The sequence below is a fragment of the Rhinopithecus bieti genome, unplaced genomic scaffold, assembly GCF_001698545.2.
Source record: "Rhinopithecus bieti isolate Rb0 unplaced genomic scaffold, ASM169854v2 scaffold_9996, whole genome shotgun sequence".
Taxonomy (NCBI): domain Eukaryota; kingdom Metazoa; phylum Chordata; class Mammalia; order Primates; family Cercopithecidae; genus Rhinopithecus; species Rhinopithecus bieti.
Window position 1 is genome coordinate 3907931 of NW_016806973.1, and position 22979 is coordinate 3930909.

Consider the following 22979-nt stretch of genomic DNA (forward strand, 5'->3'; position numbering starts at 1 on the left):
TGAGACGGAGTCTTGCTCTGTCGCCCGGGCTGGAGTGCAGTGGCTGGATCTCTGCTCACTGCAAGCTCCGCCTCCCAGGTTCACACCATTCTCCTGGCTCAGCCTCCGGAGTAGCTGGGACTACAGGCGCCCGCCACCTCGCCCGGCTAGTTTTTTGCATTTTAGTAGAGATGGGGTTTCACCGTGTTAGCCAGGATGGTCTCGATCTCCTGACCTCGTGATCTGCCCGTCTCGGCCTCCCAAAGTGCTGGGATTACAGGCTTGAGCCACCGCGCCCAGCCAACATTGACTTTCTTAAGAACACACTTTGTGTTAGACACTTCTCATGTCCATGTAACCCTTAGAACAGCTAGAATATGTAATACAATAATAGAATATGTAAATACAATTGCCCCCATTTTATAGATGAGGAAACTGAAACTTAACAATGTCAAGAAACTGAGTTAGCCAATATGTGATAGAGTCAGGAGTCCAATTCAGATATGTCTCCTTTCACAGCCCTTGATTTTAACCTCATTACAAAGCTCCATATGGCCGCTCAGACAAGGTTCTAATGAATTTGGGTGTGATCATGTGACTCTGAGCACTCATTCATGCAACATTCAGTCATGTGCTAGGTATTGAGGATATGGTAATGAATGAAATCAATTGAGTCTCGCTTTCTAAGGTCTAACATTCTAGTGATAAGTGCTGAGAAGAAAAGTAGAGCAGGGAAAGGAGACAAAGAATGAATGTTAGGGAAGGGACAGGGAGGACTTTCTAATAGAAGGTTGTCAAGAAGGCCTCTCTGATAAGGTGATATTTCAGGGAGCACTGAAGTCAGAGAACAAGTGATGTGTGTCTCAGAAAGGAGTACTTCAGAAACAGGAAACAGAAGGTTGTGTAAGGAAAAGCAAGGAGGCCAGTATGGCTGGATGAGGATGATAGGCCTAGGAAAAAGTGGGTAGAACCCGAGATCAGAGCCTGGAGAGTTCATAGGTCATGACAAAGGCTTTGGATTTTATTCCAGGTGAGAAGGGAAGCCATTGGATTCTTTCTAACTTCCAAAGGATTGCTTTGGCTCCCTTGTTTAGTAAAGATTACTGGAAGGGTATGAGCAGAAACACACTGACTAGTTAGGAGACTTTTGCAATACATCAAATGAGAATAATGGTGGCTTGGACTAGGGTATAGTGGTGAAAGTTGAGATACAGTCAAAGTTTGGATACATTTAAATGGTAGAGGCAAAATGACTTCCTGGTGTGGGCCTGGCGGTCGAGAGAAATAGAAACTAAGGATTATGCAAAGGGTTTTGGCTTTGAAGCACCTGGATGAGTGGAGTTACCATTTGCGGATCAGGAGACGTTAGGAGTAACGAATCAAGGGTTCAGTTTGGGACATGTTAAGTTGAATTACCTATTTATATATTCAAGTGGAGAAGCTGAATAGCCAAACCTAAAATTGGGGTAATCAACATGTGGATAATATTTATGTTCATGGCACTAGTAGGGAGCTCCTCAAGAGTAAGTATAGATAGATCCAAAGACTGTGCTTGGATGGTAAGGACTCAAGGTGGGGAAAGAAACCACAACAACAACAGAAAAAAACACTGGGCCAAAAATAACTGACTCCTTTCTAAGAAGCATATGAAACACTCAATATATAGTTTCCTTGACAATTATCGTGCTTAAATTTGAGACCATATTATTACTACCAGGTGATGGAGGGAAATGGTAACACTGTTTAAACCAATAGAGAAATGAAAAAGGAATAGCTAATCATAAGGGAAAGGTGTTGGCTTTTAGAAATGTATTGAGATGCCAGGAAAGTATCGAGGTGAATCCCCAGAAGTAAATTTTAACATGTGGCACTGAAATTTGTGGGAGAGATCAGCCTGGGAGCTATGTAGATTAGAGTAATCCATATACATGTAATAATTGTTACTAAATTTTGACAATTCTCTATTTTTATCTCCTACAGATATATAGGCAAGAGGAATAAGATGAGATAAAGCATCATTATCTTAAATAAGTTATCCTTCCTTCTGTTTGAAAGATGTAGTTAAAAGCTGATAGGGGTATATGAAAGTAATTGTTTAAAAAGAAATTTGGACTGTATTTGTGATGTTCCAAATGCATTTAGTACTGTGCTAAGTACTTTACATTCATTACAATTCAATTAGGTAGGTAGAATCACCCTTGTTTTTACAGCTGAGAAAACTGAGTTTCAAGATGTTAACTGCCAAAGATCACATAACTAGTAAATATCTATGCTGGAATTTGAACTCAGGTCTATCTTATACTTAAATCCAGCATGCTCTGTCCGTGGCTCCAGTGATCAGTAATAGTTAACTGAGAAAACCAGTAGCTTGAAAATGATTGTGCTTAAATTTGAGACCATATGATTATTACCAGGTGGTGGAGGGAAATGATAACACCGTTTAAACCAACAGAGAAGTGAAAAAGGAATAGCTAGTCTTAAGATAAAGACGTTGGCTTTTAGAAATGCATTGAAATGCCAGACATTATTTCCCTTGAAACCATGTTTCAAGGATTTCTGTGGCTCTGTGGTTGTCTGAAAGTATGCAATAAAGGCTAGTAAATGCCTGGTGATTTTTAATTTGCTTATAAAGTTGTGCGTAGAGATGGGCTAGATGTTGTCCAGTCTGAAGTTTATACTGTATACACTTTAGGGGCTCCTTTAAGAAAAGTAACATGAAATTAGGGACAGAGTCTTAGAGGGGAGTCTGTGCAGGTTAGGGGTTTCACTGGCTTCGTGGTAAATCTACCTCCACCTCCATTGTGAAGACGATTGTTGGTTTAATATTTTACAGGGACTGGGCTCAGTGGCTCACACCTGTAATTCCATCACTTTGGGAGGCCAAGGTGGGTGGATCATCTGAGGTCAGGAGTTTGAGACCAGGCTGACTAACATGGTGAAACCCCCATCTCTACTACAAATACAAAAATTTGTGGTAGAAAAAAATGTGGTGGCGCATGTCTGTAATCCTAGCTACTTGTGTGGCTGAGGCAGGGGAATCACTGGAACCCGGGAGGTGAAGGTTGCAGTGAGCCAAGATTGCACCATTGCACTCCAGCCTGGGTGACAGGAGCGAAACTCCATCTAAAAAAATATATTATATATATATATTATGTATAGTAAGAGATCTAAAAAAGGTATTGCCATTTTTTACTGAAATGAAAATGTCATTGCTTATTCCCTCTCCTTATAATTAATTCCCTTATTTTCCTATTTTGAGAACACTGAGGAAGAGCGGGTGTGGCTAAACTCTGCACCATCGCTAAGCTAGCTCTCTATTGAGTCCACATCCTGCTTCTGCTGATGAGATGTTCTAAGATTGGGAGCAGGTAAAGGTTTTTTTGTTTATTTGTTTTGTTTTATTTTGAGACAGGGTCTCACTCTGTTGCCCAAGCTGGAGTGCAGTATTAGGAACACAGCTCACTGCAGCCTTAAACTCAGGCTCTAGCAATCCTTTCATCTTAGGACTTCCCTAGTAGCTGGGACTTACAGGGACACACCACCATGCCCAGATAATTTTTTAAATTTACTTTTCTTTTTTTTTTTTTGCAGAGACAAGTTCTCTCACGATGTTGCCCAGGCTGATCTCAGACTCCTGGGCTCAAGTGATCCTTCAGCCTCAGACTCCAGAGCAGCTGGGATTACAGGCATAAGCCATCGGCCCCGGCCACAAAGACGTTTTAATAATAATATGGTTTTCCATGGCCATGGACAGAGGTCTAATTGTAGTGCTTTTATTTCAATTCAGGGCACATGTTGTAAGGAGAAAAAATAAGTTAGGACCAGAAATTTCTAAAGTAAAGAGAAGTGATCGATAAGAAAAAGCAATTTTGAAAATAAATCAACTTTTCAACAGCTTTTTTCTTTTTGGAGGCTGACGGTCATATTACAAGGAGCTTGGAGCTCCTTAAAATGGCCGAACAGAACTAGCAAATGACAAGTGATTTTTTCTTTTCTTGCTGATTAAAAAAAAAAAAAAAAAAAGCATGAGTCGGATTTACCTCGACAGTGGCTGGTGTGAAGTACCATGGGGAGATGGTGATTTAGGTATGGTATCAAACCTTACAAAATCGCATAGATATAAAAACGTGAGTGTTTTTCTCTAGCAATGTGGTGTTTACAAAACAGGGCAGGCTCTCTCTCTGTAAATTATATACCAGATGTCTGGGAACAAGAGTTGCTTCTAAATATAGTCAGAGCCACCTCCTGTGTAGCTACAGAGAGAGAATAACTAGGAATTTGATTAGCGTGGTGAAAGTTACAGACACGTTATAAAACAATTTCACACTGAATAATTTATCCTAAAGAGTTAAATTACACATTTTTTAAAGTAAGGGTTGCATTGCTTTTATCTTAGACACTCAATGAAAGTCTAACACAATTATAAAATTAGTACGTAGTTGTACATAAAGATATTTATATCTTGTTTGGTCTTGAGATGGCTCATAAATCTCTCTGATATAAAGCATACTGATATTGAAAGATAAGATATTTAATATTAAATATATTTGAATAGAAATCTGTAGTTACTAAATTTTGGATTTTGAAGGGGAAAAACAAGGTGTGAAAACTTAGTTCATACAGAAATTGGAAGGTGATATACATTGTAGTACCTTTGATTCTCATGTTATTAGATTAATTACATAAATTATTCTAAGGAGTTATAAGAAAATAAATTACAGTGAAATAAATACACAGTTCAAAACAAGTAAGATTCATTTTCATTGAGTGGTGTACACGTTCCAGAAATTACTTCTGTAATAGATTGATACAGCTTCAGTTTTTATTTCTTATTTCAGAAAGAAAAAAATGTAACAGCAGCTGTTGGTTCTTGGCTTATATATATTTATAAATCACTCAATTGTTTTATGTCATTTAATTAAGGTAACAATGCAGAAAAATATTTTAGTCAATAAGTGATGCTATTTATTACTTGAGTTTCCCTATCTTGTGGGGAAATATTGTTCCCTAAAACTCATATTAAAATATCCCCCATTTACCAGCTTATGTTTAGCCAATAATGCTAGTTATTATTTATTCTGCATTTAGAGAGCAGGCACTTAACATGCTCATTTCTAATCCTCCCTCAATCCTGCTTCATGGATTGTGCTTTTCTCATTTGATGAGGAAACAAAACCTCCGGGAGGTTAGACGACTTTTTAAAGGCCACTGTCCTAAGCTGGGGTGCCAATCCAGGCCTGCCCCGCCCCTCAGCCTTTTTCCTACACTCGATCCCATTTCTCACTTCCTCCTACTCTCTATTTTCTTCTTCTCCTTCTGCTCTCCACTCCCATCCCCCTTCTTCAAGGAATAGTGAGAGATTGCAAGGTCCTTTGCAGGTGAGCAGAGCTCAGTTCATGAAATGATAGCATGTGCTTCATTCTTGCATGATGGGCCAAGGGCTCCCTCATCCAACATTCAAAACTCGTTTCTGAGGATGACGATGACGTTCAGCTTTTTCATGCCAAAGGAGGTCCTATTAATAGAAATAATAGCAAGTGCACATACATAATATCTGGCTTCAATTTTTTTTTTTCTCTCCTTATCTTGATGGACTTAGGTTTGGATGATGAAGAAAATGGCAGTGGGGCCAGAAAGCTAAGTGACAGCCTGGGGGGAAACTGGGGGATGAGATTTGGATACTTACATTTTTTTATTTTGTCCCTGATGTGGCCTGCTTTCTAAATAATCCTTTCCTTCTCCCTCTCTCTTTCTCCCCCCCCGAAATTGTTCAGAAGACTAATACAATCTTTTTGATGAACAAACACATTAGTATGCAAGGGAGAAGAGCTGGCTGGAAGAAACATCAAGTACCCTTCAGCTACAAATATTGTTAGCTTTATTCAACATCTGCTTAATTGTCCTGTTAGCTAGTGACAGTGGAAAAATAGGCAGGGATAATGGGTCGACACCATATAATTCGCCACCTGTGTTTAAGAGATAAATTAAGGATAATTAAATATACTATTATACAAGAGAGAAACTGATCATTGTAAATATTATGAGTGATTATTTAAATCTAAACACATTTAGGCATTGATTACTAAAATTTTTATTGATTTATTATTGCTTTGCTGATTAAACTGAACAAAGTGGCTTCACATATGCAATCTATTTGCAAAGTTAGTATTATAATTTTCATATTTTCTTAAATAAGTGTTCACAAAAAATTGATATATGTTCTGAAGCTCTGCAGAATTTCATTCTGCAATCATGTTGTTTAATGATGATACAAACAGAGGTCTCTGATTTTTAAAGCATCAGATTTCATCTTAGAAGCTGGAACTGGCAAAATGCTTTCCCCAAAAGAACATTATTTGTGACGATGATGTTTGCATTTTACCTAATGATAATATAATGTTCCAATTTCGTAGAAGTTATTACTTTGCCACCAATTTTTGTCCTACCAAAAAATATTTATTGGTGTGCATTATTGCAATTCTGCCTTGAATATAGAATAGAGCTGTCACACAGTAGAAAGAAGTAATACACAGTATTGCTAATCACAGTAACTTGTTGCAAATGAAAACTCAAAAGAATTATGTGTCTGGCTTACTAACTTTTCTAGATAAGTGAGAAATAACACTAGATGGAAACTTATATCTGTTATTGAGAGAGAAAGTATACATTAGTCTTCTTTTGGGAGTTGTAACATCTTTAATTGTAAACCTCAATTATTGTTATTCTGTAATTCAAGATAAACACCAGTGCAAGAAACTGGCTGGGAGTTCTATCATTTCAGGGACATACTCCAGGAATTGCTTTTCTTCTTATAAATATGTGATAAGACTTAATTGTCATTGTCTTTTTTTCTATTGAAATCAGGGAGTAGAATAAATTTGCTGAAAAGGAATCAGAATGAAACAGATTATATTTTAAAATAATAAGAGATGATTAATAAAGACTGGGTAGACAATAGAAATTCCCTATCTAAGAAACAGAACCCAAGAATGAGAAAAGTACTTTTAATTTTCAACCCACTAAATTAAAAAGATCTTGCTAAAACTTAGAATCAAAGTTAGCCTTTGCCTCCCTAATTTGTTACTTACAATGGATTACAACATTCCTGTACTCTTGCTATGGTATCTTGTTTCAGTAAACTTTATCTTGTCAAGCAACAGCCTACTTTTGCTAAGAATACAATGAAATAAAACTTCTATTTAGATTGAAGGGTTTTATTTTGGAGGGGTGTTAGAAGGAAAATACAGTAATGAAATCAATGACAGGAACAAAATGTCTCAGAGAGATGTATGCTGTTACCATTGGCTAAAGCGTTTCACATACTCTGCGCATCAGAGAGAGAGAGTGTGTGTGTGTGTTGCGAGATAGGATTACTATCTCTCAACAAGTGAAAAGTATTGTCACTGCAGGTAGGAAGCTGCAGTTTCAATTTTACATCCACCCCTTTCTAGCTGTGTGACCTTAGGCAAGTTATTTAACTTCTGCGTGTCACAGTTTCTTCACCTGGAAAACAGAGATAATAATAGCGCCCACCTCAAAGGATCAGGGTGAGGATAAAACAAGTAAATTTATGCCCAACAACCAGGGCAGGACCTGGCGTATGGTGAGGACTGTGCAAGCATTCTCTGCTTTTATTTAGGCAATCATGTTATCATTAAATAAGTTGTTTTTTCTCAACATTAAGATTGTTACTCCAGCCTGGTGCAGAGGGCAGAAGTCATTTACCAGTTATCAATCGCTTTGTGTCTGGTACTATTACAGAATTTTCTCAGAAATACAAATCCTAAGGGAAAGCAGGCAGAGTCTCTCTTCTCTCTGTTGACTTACAAGTAATGGTAATAGCAGGTAATGTTGAATGGTGTTTACTATGTACATACGCTAGTCTAAGCGCAATGTATATTATCTGATTTAGTTTCTCATATCTCCTTGAGGTATATACAATTATTATTTCCATCTTCAAGTCGAGGAAATGAAATCTAGATGAAATGTAATGATTTAGAGAGTCGTATGGTCTAACTCCAGAGCTGATGCTCCTAGCCCTGACTGCATTGTCTTCTTTGTTTTGCCTTTTGGTTTATGCAGAGTGATTTTACTGCAGGGGAGATAATTAGCTGCCTGGGAGGTCTTTCCTTATCACAATGGTGATACTCATTTTATAGCAACAGGCAACAGAATGCTTAACCACTAGGACACTGTTGAGAGTCATTCAGGAGAGCTTGGGTGCAGAAGCAGTGCTCATGCTTCACTTCAGACGTGGGGCTCAGCTACTTGCCCTCCATGGCAACATGTTGCAGCCCCTACACCGCAGAGTCTGGGCAAGCTGAGGTGCGGGGACCACAGGAAATAGTAGAAGGAGCTGGGAGTGTGGCGAGGTGGGCATTCAAGCTGCTGTTTCTGCTAAAAGGACAAAACAAAATTGAGAGGAGGGGTTCAATGTGAAAAACCATGAAAAGAACTTGTTTGTGGCTGATCTGGTGACCCTAATTCTCCTCTTCTCTGTTAGGTGTATTAGTCAGGGTTCTCCAGAGAGACGGAACAAACAGGTGATAGATAGATAGATAGATAGATAGATAGATAGATAGATAGATAGATACATAGATAGATACATAGATACATAGATACATAGATACATAGACAGACAGAGAAAGATGTAGATATATGAGATGAGATTTATTAGGGGAATGGGCTCACATGACTGGAGGCTGATAAGTCTGGCGACAGACTGTCTGCAAGCTGGAGACCCTGGAATGTGGTAGCGTAGCTCAGTCCAAGTACCAAAGCCTCAGAACCAGGAAAGCCAATGTAATTCTCGGTCAGAGGTCAAAGGCCTGAGAACTCAGGGGGCCGCTGAAGTCCTGGAGTCTGAAGGTCAGAGAAAGCCTGGAGTTCTGATGTCCAAGGGCAGGAGGAAGAGAGTGTCCCAACTCCAGGAGAGGTTTTTTTTGTCCTTTCCAGGCTGCCAACCATATGATAGTGCCCATCCATACTGCAAGAAGCTCTTCTCCACTCAGCCACCTACTCACAAGACAATCTCCTCTGGAAACACCTTCACAGACACACTTACAAGCAGTACTTTACCCATTCTCTAGGTGTTCTTTAATTCAGTCAAGTTGACACCTGAAATTTACCATCACTAATCCACCCCTTGTCAATGTGGCTCCTACATGCATCTCCTTAAGCCACATAATCTCCAAAACAAATGCAACAACAAGGTAATGGTTCCACCAGATATAATATTACTATCCTGACAATAACAGAAAACGCACTAATCCCTTCTCCAGAAGAAGAGGTAAAGTTCTGGGATGATGTTTACTCCTTTCCTGATATCTCATGATTTAAAAAATTAGTACATCTTATGTTACCTATAAAGGAATAAAAAGGGAATGAAAATAAAGATAAATTTGCTTAATATATGTTAACATTCTTAACAAAATAGGGAGAAAGTACTCATGACAATTATAGTTCTCATGTCTGTCACTTGTCACGTGACCATAGCTGGTGTTTACAACTACCTTCTTCTACTACCCATTATATAACCCCTTTGCCTTCAGCAAGCATCCTTGCTTGTCATACTTCTTTATCTGGCAAGATGACCCAAACCTTCATTCCTGCTGCGCCATTCATAGTCCTGCCTGGATTGGGTGTTGTGATTTTCCTTTGATCTTATTCACAGGGCATGATAATACTAAGAGATGCCCTAAAGGATCTCCTGTACTCTGGACGTACTCTTCCTTAGCTCCATTGTGGGGTACTAGTCCAGTTTCCCCATGGAAGTCTGGATCTGTCACCCCAGTCAACACCATAACTCCCTTCTTCTTAGCCTGTTGACTCAGAGGCAGGAGGAGCTCATTCTCAGCTTCCATGGCAATGGAATCATTGTTGTATCTCTGGGCGGAAGTATTCCTCCCTCTGGAACTAAGACCTCTAGGCCAGCCAAGCATAAAATCAGGAAGAAAAACATTACTAGAGGTTCACTAGGGGTAATAGTGAGTGCAGATAATTCAGAAGGCATAGTAAACCGGGCGCGGTGGCTCACGCCTGTAATCCCAGCACTTTGGGAGACCGAGGCAGGCGGATCACTTGAGGTCAGTAGTTCAAGACCAGCCTGGCCAACATGGTGAAACCCTGTCTCTACTAAAAATACAAAACTGATCCAGGCGTGGTGGTGTGCGCCTGTAGTCCCCGCTACGCAAGAGACTGAGGCGGGATAATCTCTTGACCTGGGAGGCAGAGGTTGTACTGAGCTGAAATCATGCCACTGCACTCTAGCCTGGGCAACAGAGTGAGACTCCATCTATAAACAAAAATAAAAAAAATTTAAAAAGGCACAGTAAGTCTGGGGTAGGTCAATTTCAGAGCATGCATCGTGGCTCATGTTGGGAACTGCCTATCTGGTTCCTGCAATAAGAGTCAAATTTCCTAATATACAGTATAAGTATCTGGGTCAGCCTGTGGAGAACTGCGTGTGAATAATTTATGTGACCTTGGAATTTATTGTGTCTACTAGTAATCACTTTGACTCACAAATTTTTGTTTTCTATTTTTTTTTTTTTTTGACAGGTTCCTGGGCAGATCGATCACCACTACATGAAGCCGCAAGTCAAGGTCGCCTTCTTGCTCTGAGAACATTATTATCACAGGTAATATATTACACATAGTTTAAAATATACCCCCTTTCCGTGTGCATAGAACATGGTCAAAACAAATCAATCCAAATATAATAAAACTACTTGATTTTTACTTCTGCTCTTTTATTTTAACTCATGTCGGAGAAGTCAATAGTTTCTCACTTATCTTTGAAACTTCTTTTATAAATATTTTGATATAATTGTATGTCTTAGTATTTTAAATTTCCCAAACAGCATGTTTGTTCATCGATAGACATTTAAGGAAGTAATGATTGGATTTATGTGTTATTGATTAAGCTTTTTAAATATGCTTAACTCTGCACAATTGTACAGCTAATTACAGACTTAGTTCAGTAATAAAATATCCAAAAAGAAGTCATCAGATCAGATGCCAAAGCAATCTTTTTTTACATTATGGCAATCTGTGATATGCTCTGGGGAACTGCCTAACAAAACTACAGGACAACCATTTCTATACTTGCCTGCTCAGCAGACTCACCAGAGGAAAAATGAAAAACACAAATCCTTATTGAAACAGAAAGCACTCTGGCTTGGGTATTTTTTTTTTTTTAAAGCTTCTGATGTATTTCAAATGCACAACCAGGCTGGGCACGGTGGCTTATGCCTGTAATTCCAGCACTTTGGGAGGCGTAGGCAGGTGGATCACCTGAGGTCAGGAGTTCGAGACCAGCCTCGCCAACATGGTGAAACCCCATCTCTACTAAAAATAAAAAAATTAAAAAAAGTAGCCAGGCACAGTGGCTCACGCCTGTAATTCCAACACTTTGGGAGGCGGAGGCAGGTGGATCACCTGAGGTCAGGAGTTCGAGACCAGCCTGGCCAACATGGTGAAACCCCATCTCTACTAAAACTACAAAAATGAGCTGGGCATGGTGGCTAGGGCCTGTAATCCCAGCTACTCGGGAGGCTGAGGCAGGAGAATCAATTGAACCCGGGAGGCAGAGGTTGCAGTGAGCCAAGTTCATGCATGCCATTGTACTCTAGCCTGGGTGACAGAGCAAATGAGACTCCATCTCAAAAAAAAAAAAAAAAAAAAAAAAAAAAAAAATCAAACGCATACCCAGATCTGGAAGTCATGTGCTAGTGTTTCCCAGTCTCAAAGAGAAAGTACAGTCTCAGATGGCTACGAAGAAGGGAAAGGGGAAAGGTCGTGTTGCCCAATTTAAACAGCACTGCCTGGGTCCCAAGACCTGGATCCTAGGCTGGCACTTGAAGTGAACCACAACCTACCTGAGCCACCTTTTCTCGTCTGTAGAGTGAGACACTTCCTTAGGGTCTTCCAGTTCTGTGATAACCATATGACTATTTTGTTTTGTTCATCACTTGATGGGAGGAAAATAAGCACTGAAAAGGGATCAACAATTTCTAAAGGGTAATTCCTCAGAAAGGGCCATGCAGTTCTTTGAAGAAGAGCTGTCTTAGGATATTTTTCAGTGTATGTCTCTAATCTACTGACAATTCAGCCAAGAATCACGAGACACTGTCCCCAGAGCCTGATGCGAAAGGGAGTCTCAACCTTCTCAGGTGCTTCTGCCATCCGGTGCCTCTAGTGTGTGGCCATGTGGGATTAGCTTCCCAAGTCTAACTGCTGGCTAGCCAACTCGAAATCTTTGAAAGGATTAATATTTCTTGCCTTCATTTAAAAATTCTTCATGTCTATATTGGTGTTACAGATTTTGGTGATCTGTAGTATGTTATGAGGATTTGGCTTTGAGGTTCTACCTGTTACAGTACTTAGTATGATTGTAAATAGACAATGAAATACCAAAGATATCAGGAAGGTAAACTCACACCCTAACAGTATTTAATTATTTCAGTGTGATATTTTGAGTTTGATTGGAATACAGTGAAAAAGTGTTTCCTTAGTTTTGATTGAATAATTGCAATAAAATAATGTTTTCATACACTGGGCATTATAATAATAATTGCTTTACATGCATCATCTCATTTAATTTTCATGATAATCTTCAAATTTAGAGGTTAAGGTATTTGTCCAAATTAAAACTATTCATGATGGAGCCACGCTTCAAACCCAAGTCTAATTGATTTTATAGTCAGAGTTCTTAACCACCAGCACACAACTTCATCATACCTATTTAGGGACAAAAGTTCACAAAACTGTTTACTATAGTATAGAGTATTTTTCTCCCACTCTTGACTGACCTGTAATTTTATAGCCTCAATCAAAACAAGTCGGCCGGGTGCGGTGGCTCACGCCTGTAATCCCAGCACTTTGGGAGGCTGAGGCGGGCGGATCACGAGATCAGGAGATCCAGACCATCCTCCCTGATATGGTGAAACCCGTCTCTACTGAAACCACAAGAAAACTAGCCGGGCGTGGTGGCGGGCGCCTGTAGGCCCAGCTACTCGGAAGGCTGAGGCAGGAGAATGGCGGGAACCCGGGAGGCGGAGCTTGCAGTGAGCCGAGATCGAGCCACTGCGCTCCAGCCTGGGTGACAGAGCGAGGCTCCATCTGAAAAAAAAAAAAAAAAAAAAGTCTTTAATTCTACAAAATAAAAAGGAGTGTTTAATTCTACAAAACAAAGCACAAAATAAGGACAAAAACTATTAAGAAAGCAACATTTAAAGAAAATGTGCCAGAATCTATTGAACCCCATACTGAAGGCATTATTGGGTCCAGGCATGGTGGGGCCACAGTGATAGGGCTAAGGAGTCCGGACAACAGATTGACCCTATGGCATTTGAACTGGCCTATCCTGCTAAACTGGAAACTGGTTTGCCTGAGATTCTTTAATCTCTACAATATATCACTCTAGTGACATCAATATAGATGCTTTTTTAAGTATATAACTCTTTGCTCACCTTTCACAATTATGTCACATTTAGGGTTATAATGTAAATGCAGTAACCTTAGACCATGTCACCCCATTGCACGAAGCCTGCCTTGGAGATCACGTGGCATGTGCCAGAACTCTGCTGGAAGCAGGAGCTAATGTAAGTATCTTTCAAAACATTAATAATTCAACACCTACTGACAGAGAGAATCCAACAGAGTTCTCATTTTACTTTTCCTCCCTTCATTCTCGGTAATTTTCAAAATAACAGAATAAAATAAAGCTCTTGAATTCCTTAGCCTTCTTATTGCACTCTGAAAAGGATTTCCAATCATTGCATAAATGGGTAGCATGCTGCATCATAATATAGACTATTCTCTACGTTATTTCCTACTTTCATGACTCTAAATAGCAGTCGATGAACATATTTAGGTCTATAATGTTTGCCCATCTTTTGGATGATTTTCCTTAAATAAAGTCTCAGAAATAGAATTACCAATTTTACCACTTTAAACTAGCAATGTGGCTTCATTACAACTTCAACATCATTACACTTTTTTCTTCATGTTTATTCTTACTGAAAAGTATCTAATCATTGAATTAGAGCTTATTTGCTATTTGAGCATGCATTTTTTTCATGATTTCTGCTAGTTTTATGCCCATTCCAATGAATTATCTGCCACATCATATTTCTGTCTGTTTTACAGCTTTCCTTGTTAATGCGTAAAAGCAAAATATACTTGGTCATATTTACTGTGCACATTTTCCCAAGTATTTCTGTTAGCCGATCACATACCTTTTGAAAATGCATAACTAAGTCAGTTAATCATGTATGACTTATGAATCTTATTTTTGGATATTTTGGTTTGGTTTAGGTAAATGCAATCACAATAGATGGTGTGACTCCGTTATTCAATGCGTGCTCCCAAGGCAGTCCAAGCTGTGCAGAGCTGCTTCTGGAGTATGGTGCCAAAGCCCAGCTGGAGTCATGTCTTCCATCCCCCATGCATGAGGCCGCCAGTAAAGGTAACTTAGTTCTGGGATTAAGTGACAAGGGGAGAAAGTTTCTTTAGCAACCTGCAGTGCTCTGTTGATCTTTCTGTGAATGATACCATAGGGCAAGCCTGGAGTGAGGCGTGCGGGGTGGATGGGCATTAAGTAAAATCCTCTACTTTGTGTTGGCAGGTCACCATGAATGTCTTGACATCCTGATATCCTGGGGCATAGACGTTGACCAAGACATTCCTCATTTGGGAACTCCTCTCTATGTAGCTTGTATGTCACAGCAATTCCATTGCATCTGGAAGCTTCTTTATGCTGGTATTTTCCTTTAAAACATCTTCCGTTCTGTCCATACACACAAGCAGTTATTTATTTCTCTAAATGAGCATCTTTGAAAATTAGATCTCATTGCTAAATATGTTCTTATTGTAAGCATTTTCACACATGAATAGAGAACCAATAAAAAGAACCTCATTCTTGAGAAGTTGGCTTCCCAGCTCACAGATAGATACATAATCTCTGTATTTTGCATGCCCTGCATTAGCAGACATATGGGTATGTAATGGAGTCTGAAAGCTCTACTTTTAGGTCATAAAATTAGGATCCTCAAGATTGAATATGATGTTGCCAAGTATGTATATATCTTGGAACAAATCCATCAAAAGAAATTTTCAGGATAGTAACTGCTTGGACAAGCTCATCTTCTGCTAACCTTAAAAACTCATGCACTTTTCTAGACTTTGTACTTTTTGTCCTGCTTACTTGAAAAGACTTACTGCCCTTTTCCACTTGCTTGAAAGAAATCAATTCCTCAAGGTTTGTTTCAAGTAAGTTCAGCTTTAGTCCCTGAAAAACATTTCTAACCCATTGAGACCGTAGTGGTCCCACTCACCATAGGACTCAGAGTCCCGTTAGGATTTGGATCACACCTTTTTTGCCATTCCTCTTTTCTCTAGCATGGTTCCTCTCTCTCATCCTCTCATGTGATAGATGTTTAGAAGACAAATAAAATGAGTAAATGGAGTTCTATGCTATTTATTGTTTATGAGAGTCATTTGATCCCTGATATATACTGACCTTTATTTTTAGTAGCCCTTTTATGCACTACTCACATTATCTTACCTAACTGAGAAACTTCTTGCAAGCAGGGTCTACATCTACTATTTCATTCTCATTATACCTACTCCGTCTTAGACATGAGTTCTGTTAATAGTCATTGACAGATTGTTGTTTTTTGGCTGTATTCTCCCGTGAATTTTGTATGATCGATAGAGTTTATGCTTTCTAGCAAGCTTGTCCAACCTGCAGCCCATGGGCCCCGTGTGGCCCAGGATGGCTTTGAATGCAGCCCAATAAAAATTCATAACTTTCTTAAAACATTATAAGATTTTTTTTTTTTTTTTTTAGCTCATCAGTTGTCATTAGTGTTAGTGTATTATATGTGTGGCCCAAGACAATTCTTCTTCCAATGTGGCCAAGGGAAGCCAAACAATTGGACACCCCTGCTTTAGAGCCTTTCGTTCGTTTGCTAGGAATATTATTCTTTCCACCAAACATTTTATACTGGGTTTTAAAAAATATGGGCCTATAATCCCAGCACTTTGGAAGGCCTAGGCAAGTGGATCACCTGAGGTCAGGAGTTTGAGACCCATCTGGCCAACATGGTGAACCCCTGTCTCTACCAAAAATACAAAAATTAGCTAGGCGTGGTGGCACGTGCCTGTAGTCCCAGCTACTCGGGAGGCTGAGGCAGGAGAATCACTTGAACCCAGAAGGCAGAGGTAACAGTGAGCCGAGATTGTGCCACTGCACTCCAGCCTGGGTGACAGAATGAGACTCCATCTCTCTCTCTCTCTCTCTCTCTCTCTCTCTCTCTCTCTATGTATATATATATATATATGGAAAAAGTACTGATAGTATTTGTTGATTGATTGTTATTTTCAGGCCCTTTTCTTCCATAAAATTGACATAACCAACAAAGTTTATGCTTTATGGAAATGTTGTTATGGAATATCATTTTTTTCACTAAACATTTTATATGTGTTTTAAAAATATTGAAAATGATTACATTTATTGAAATTTGAAAGGAGCAGAAGGGCCCTAAAGGGACACTTAAAGTGTACTGCCTCATAAAGACATCGTTAGTTTTAAAGATAGTATCGGAAAACAGAGTTGAAAAGAACTTATGCATTTTTATTGGTAGACATTTCTGGTGTTGTAACCATTTATGTACCAGAAAATGGGATGGTTATTTTTAACAGTACTAAACAGCATTTATTTATTACAAACGCATTGAATGACCACCACGTGCCAGGCTTTGCACTAGGATAAAGTAAGTATGCAATATGTAATTTAACATGTAGGCTGTATTTTAACATAAGCATTTTTAAAAACTTGCCTTTCATGCAGCTATCATCAATGTACCTTTTGATTTAAAAGGCTCAATATCTTTATATACTTATTGACTTAAACTACATAAGTGAGAAATGGCAGGAAAATCTATATACATTTTACCTAAATAGCTCACATATTCATGAGTTTCCCAAGAAAACCAAAGAGCTTCATTGCCTTAAATAAATGAAAAGAATAATAGAAATAAGCACCTGAATAATTCTAAAAGCAATCAACCATGATGAAAATAAAAATGAATGAACTTTAATTGTGCACTCTTTATAATATTAGTTAATATGATTACTTTGGGGATCATTTAAAAGTTAAAAAGAATTGTATTATGATAGTTCAAGCATAAAGAAAAGTGTCAGAGAGTAACATAACAAATGTATGTACCCTCTCCTATTCAGATGTGCCCAGTTTATATAGATGTTTATGTACATATGAGGCATACATGTGTATATAAATACTGTATATATATGTATATATATATAAAGAAATAACTCATAACAAATAGAGTTGAAGTCCCCTTAGTAACCTTCCTCTATTGCCTTTCCTTTTCTACCCCCACTGAGGCAACTGGCTTATTTAATAATTTTTATGTATATTTATCTTCACTCCCTATTACACGTAGGTGCTGATGTACAGAAAGGCAAATATTGGGATACTCCATTACATGCTGCTGCCCAACAATTCAGCACAGAAATTGTAAACTTACTGCTAGAATTTGGAGCAGATACCAATGCCAAAAATACAGAGCTTCTGCGACCTATAGATGTAGCTACGTCCAGCAGTATGGTGGAAAGAATACTGCTTCAACATGAAGGTAAGAAAAATACATGTGGAAACTTACAAAAACAAAACTATATTTGCCTAAAATAGACGAAAGTGAGAGAGTTTTTGTTGGCATGGTAAGTAACAATGGCATAAAATGTGGAATATTATTTGTGAAAGTAAATAATTTTTAACTTAAGTTTTATCTATAAAGAAGATATCGGCTGGGCGTGGTGGCTCATACCTGTAATCCCAGCACTTTGGGAGGCCAAGGCGGGCAGATCATAAGGTCAAGAGATTGAGACCACCCTGGCCAACATGGTGAAACCCTGTCTCTACTAAAAATACAAAAATTAGCTGGGCGTGGTGGCATATGCCTGTAATCTCAGCTTCTCAGGAGGCTGAGGCAGGAGAATCGCTTGAACCTGGGAGGTGGAGGTTGCAGTGAGCCGGGATTACGCCATTGCACTCCAGCCTGGCAACAAAGTGAGACTCCATCTCAAAAAAAAAAAAAAAAAGATATCATGATAATTTTGATTTTCTCTTTCTTCTTACCTAAACTATCATATTTCTTTGGTTAAATCTATTCAATTAGTTTCGGTGATGCATTATATGTAGTTCTGGTATCATATCTGCTGATTTCTATTTGGAACATGCCCCGTTTTATAAGGGCACGAACCTTCTATGACATATTATAAAAATAAAATTAGTAAATATTTTTACATTTAAGACTTTTGTTCTAAAATAAGATTTCTTAAGCCTGGTCCAAGGACTGTAATATTTCTTTTAGCATACATATTAAACTTAATTTTAAAATTTCTCCTTTTAGTGCATAACACTTCTCAGGACTTTTTATTTATATCTCCTTCAAACAGCTGACTTTGTTTCTGAGGTTTTAAATTCAACAATTATTTCCTAAGCCTGAGGACGATAATGTTTTAAAGAACATATGTGGAATATATCTCAATTATAATAAGATCTTACAAATAAAAGCAATATAACTGCTTACATAAATTTCCCTAGTATAGTGGTCATACTATCCTAGGTTTACTACAAAGCATTACAGTTTTATGGCTTTATGTTATGTCCCTTACAACATAAAAAATTCATTTCTATTTTAATTAACAAATAGTTTCATGTCTTCTTGTAGCTACCCCAAGATCTCTTTACCAACTTTGCCGACTCTGTATCCGAAGCTACATAGGAAAACCAAGATTGCACCTTATCCCACAGCTCCAGCTGCCAACATTACTGAAGAATTTCTTACAGTATCGATAAAACAGTAAAATAATTCTAAATACCTTGAAAAATCAAAATTTCTATTTCTTTTGCTTAAGGAATAGTTCATATTAAAATATACTAAAGATAGGCTAAAAGTGAGTATGAGATCACCCAGGGAAGCAGTAAAATATCAATTTTCGTTTTAAGTGTACTAGTTAGTGCTATTGTTTTATCATATATGCTGTCTTTGGATTATAGCATATTTATAATATCTATTTTTTGTTATTTCAATATACCCTCTTGTTGATTTAGGAAAAAAATAATAAAGTCTCTATTGTATGTTTTCTTTCAGATTGGAAAGAAATAAAACTCTTAGTAAAGTTATTCATATTCTATTTATAAAGGTCTATATTCTTCAACTAATGGGTTAAATTTTAATTTTGGCTATTGTAATTGGCTAACTTGTTATTGATATTGACATCAAATATGAGTATGGCTTAGCAAAGAGCAACTAATATGCTTTCTGAAACCAAGATGATGCTCATTCAGGAAATCCACTATGTTGAATGTCCACTGGTCATTAGAATGACCACTTCATAAAGATAAATTGCCCACTGCCTTGCCTCCAGCAAAGGACTCACAAGTCACTTCTTTTCTCCATAGTACATGGACCTGTTACAGAAAAGTGATAGGATGAAAGGTCAGTACTGCCCTCTCACCCTGAGATATTTAGAACATTACACACCTTCTAAGGCTATTTGAAGACTGCCTCCTTCTCAGGAGTAGCCCCTGATGATCTCTTATCAAGACTGTTATATGCATATTACTCCAACCTTCTTCCATTTCAGAAATTGTCAACAGCTAGTGATAGCTGGGCTTAAGAAAATGAACTACATATCGAATTGATGAAGAGGCCCTGGATCATATTCCAGGGATCATCAAATCAGTCCAAGGATATGAAAAAACTGGAAGTTAAAACTCAAATTGTGGAGTTTTAAAGAGTGGGTGCCACTTAACACATTTAGAGACCTTAAAAAATGTATATAGAGAACTTAATCGCACTGTTTCTAATTTTTTTTACACAAACAAGGATTTAGAATATACTGTATTTGCAGGTAATAGCAAGAGAGAGTATTGTATAAAAGAAGATATTCCTAAGCTGGTCCTCTGCAAGGGTAAATACTATGTTTATTCTCTTCAGCTTTAACTATACTTGAGTGCAATAGAAAACATAATAAAATTTTATGCCTTTTTTGTAATTCAGGGTCTATAATGATTTTAGAAATAAGATAATCAACATACTACTCCTTGTAAAACAAAAGCAACTTTGGGTGAGTTTTATAGATTTATTAAATTTTGATAAAGTAAATATTTTGGCCACTATTTTCAACAACCCAGGGTTTATTTTCTTCTGACTTCTTGGCTAACTTCCAGACTATGGGAAAATAAATTATGACTGTACATGACCCCAGATCACTAAGCTTGCATTTTGGCAGGAAAAAAAAAAAAAAAAAAAAAAAGCAGTTGTGATTTAAAACATTTGTTGAGATTTTCAAACATAGAAATAAAGCTGTAGCATATTCACTAAACAATGTCTTCTATGTGGAAAAGGACCTTTAAATGTGTGTTGTATAGAATATCTCACACATTTGTAATGGATAATGTGCATTAAATGGAGTTCTTATTACAGAATAACCTGGTTAAACAGATGCTAAAGCTGCTTTTGGGTAAAACAGGTTTCCACCAGTATTTTCCCTGAGCTAGAGGAAAAGTCTTAGATTGTAAGAGTAATGCAACACATGTATCTTATTAGTCTTGTGCCAATAAAAGAAGTAAATATCAAACATTAAAATGGACACTTTACAATTTCAGTATATCTGTACCTTGTATCTCAGCTTGAGTATGATTGTCTTATCAAAGTAGTGTTCTAACTTTAATGTATTTTATGTTTGTTATTATATTAAAGTGTGATTATTATTCACTGGAATAAAACACTTTGTGTGTGTCTCATTATTTTATTTTTTAATGAAGGTCATGGAGTGACTCAGTTGCACTAATTTTTTTCACCACCTATTTCCAAATCACTGAATCAAGAGCATTAAGAAAGAGTAGCACAGAATAAAAACCAGATACCTCAAAGGCCTTCTAATCCAAAACATATTTTATATATATGTGACATATAATACATATAATATATGTGATATTTAATACATATATTATTATACACACATACATATTTTATATATATGTATACACATACATTAAAGTTCAAGGACAAAATTTCACAAAGTAAAAGAAAAGAGTTACTATGTGACAAAAGATTTAAGAAATTTAGTAAAACAATAACTATAGATAGATACTGTTGACACAATTTTTTTGGATGAAAAAAGTAATTAAATTCTATTGTTTTTATAACCACAGCATATAGTTGGTGTTTCTGAGAAAGTAAATAGGTAGTAGAAAAGAAAGGCCTCTTTAGAGCAGAAGGCTTTCATTGTTCCATCATAGCACTGAGCTCAACTGAGTAGTGATCCAGCTACAAAATAACTTAAAAATTATCCTTTCCCTTGGATTATTCCCACATTTTTACTTCAATTTCTCTATCATTATCATTTAGAATTTAGCTTATTTTAAGGTTAGTCCTTTCTCTTAAAAACCTAACTGAACTTTCTTACACTTTCAAGATCGATGGAAGAAAATTTGTTAAGAAAATTCAGTGCATTACTAGCTCATCTGACCCATGACCTTAAGCAAATCATTTCATTTCAGCTGTGTAGGTCTCAGTTTTTGCTTTTTTTTTTTTTTCTTTTGAGACAGAGTCTCAAATCTCAGCTCGCTGCAACCTCTGCCTCCTGGGTTCAAATGATTCTCCCACCTCAGCCTCCCGAGTAGCTGGGATTACAGGTGTGTGTCACCACACCCGGCTAATTGTTTGTATGTTTTGTAGAGACAGGGTTTCACTGTGTTGACCAGGCTGGTCTTGGACTCCTGGCCTCAAGTAATCCACCCACCTTGGCCACCCAAAATGCTGGAATTGCAGCGCCAGCCACCGCACCCAGCCAGTTTTCACATTTTTTAAATGATAGGTTTCCTTCCCATTTTCAGGTCTGTGTTCAAATTCACTGAGTCTTTTAATAAGGATGGGGGAATTCAAATACATTTTAAAATTATTTTTTGGTTTATGAAAACATATTGTGTGTAGAAATTTTATAAATCACATGTTCAGGTTTGCAAAAAAGTTTATTATTCTGAACAGAATTTAATTTTTACTCCAAGCTTCCTTTCCACCGAGTGAAATCAGGAAATTCCTGGATAAACTCAGTCAATTCAGTGCTTTCTTAATCTCTTCAGGTAAACTTTTCAGTCAATTCAAACCTCTACCCCTCCACCCCCTACCCCTGTCATCCACCCCACACTCGGCCTGTGCCATTTCTTCCTGGAATGGCATCTAAGTTCCAGGAGACATCTGTGAAATCCACTTTGTGGTGGGAGCATGCATATGCTCCTGTCCTCTGGGAGACTCAAGTGTGTCAGGAGAGTTAGGCAGGTGATATGGGGCAGTGATTAGGTGACAGATCACAAAGGACATTTGCACTGATTTAAGAAAGCTCTTGCTGGGCAGTGGTGTGCATCTGTAGACCCAGCTACACAGAAGGAATGAGGCAGGAGGATCACTTGAGCCCAGGAGTTGAGGCTGCAGTGAGCTATGACCAGACCACTGCACTCCAGCATGAGACCCTGTCTCAAAAAGAAAGAAGAAAGAAAGAAAGAAAGAAAGAAAGAAAGAAAGAAAGAAAGAAAGAAAGAAAGAAAGAAAGAAAGAAAGAAAGAAAATAAATAGATAAATGAGAGGAAGAAAGAAGAGAAATAAAAGAAAGAGGAAAGAAGAAAGAAAGAAAAAGGGGCCGGGCGCGGTGGCTCAAGCCTGTAATCCCAGCACTTTGGGAGGCCGAGACAGGCGGATCACGAGGTCAGGAGATCGAGACCATCCTGGCTAACACAGTGAAACCCCGTCTCTACTAAAAAATGCAAAAAACTAGCTGGGCGAGGTGGCGGGCGCCTGTAGTCCCAGCTACTGGGGAGGCTGAGGCAGGAGAATGGCGTGAACCCGGGAGGTAGAGCTTGCAGTGAGCTGAGATCTGGCCACTGCACTCCAGCCTGGGCAACA

The 22979-nt window shown here is 38.0% G+C and overlaps 1 protein-coding gene across 6 annotated transcripts in view; it reads left to right on the forward strand.

The window, feature by feature from the left end:
- ASB5 (ankyrin repeat and SOCS box containing 5) overlaps positions 1-20803 on the forward strand; it is a 64278-nt gene extending 43475 nt beyond the window's left edge. For 5 of the 6 annotated variants that reach the window (XM_017879109.1, XM_017879112.1, XM_017879110.1 and 2 more), the window contains 6 exons: positions 10540-10619; positions 13476-13583; positions 14299-14449; positions 14609-14743; positions 17451-17642; positions 18741-20803. In XM_017879109.1, the coding sequence (XP_017734598.1) occupies positions 10540-10619; positions 13476-13583; positions 14299-14449; positions 14609-14743; positions 17451-17642; positions 18741-18868 (794 nt within the window). In that variant the 3' untranslated portion in view covers positions 18869-20803. Of the gene's footprint in view, positions 1-3994; positions 4066-10539; positions 10620-13475; positions 13584-14298; positions 14450-14608; positions 14744-17450; positions 17643-18740 lie in introns of those variants that run through there. The other variant, XM_017879113.1, reaches the window with a different exon arrangement.
- The last annotated feature ends 2176 nt before the right edge of the window (positions 20804-22979 follow it).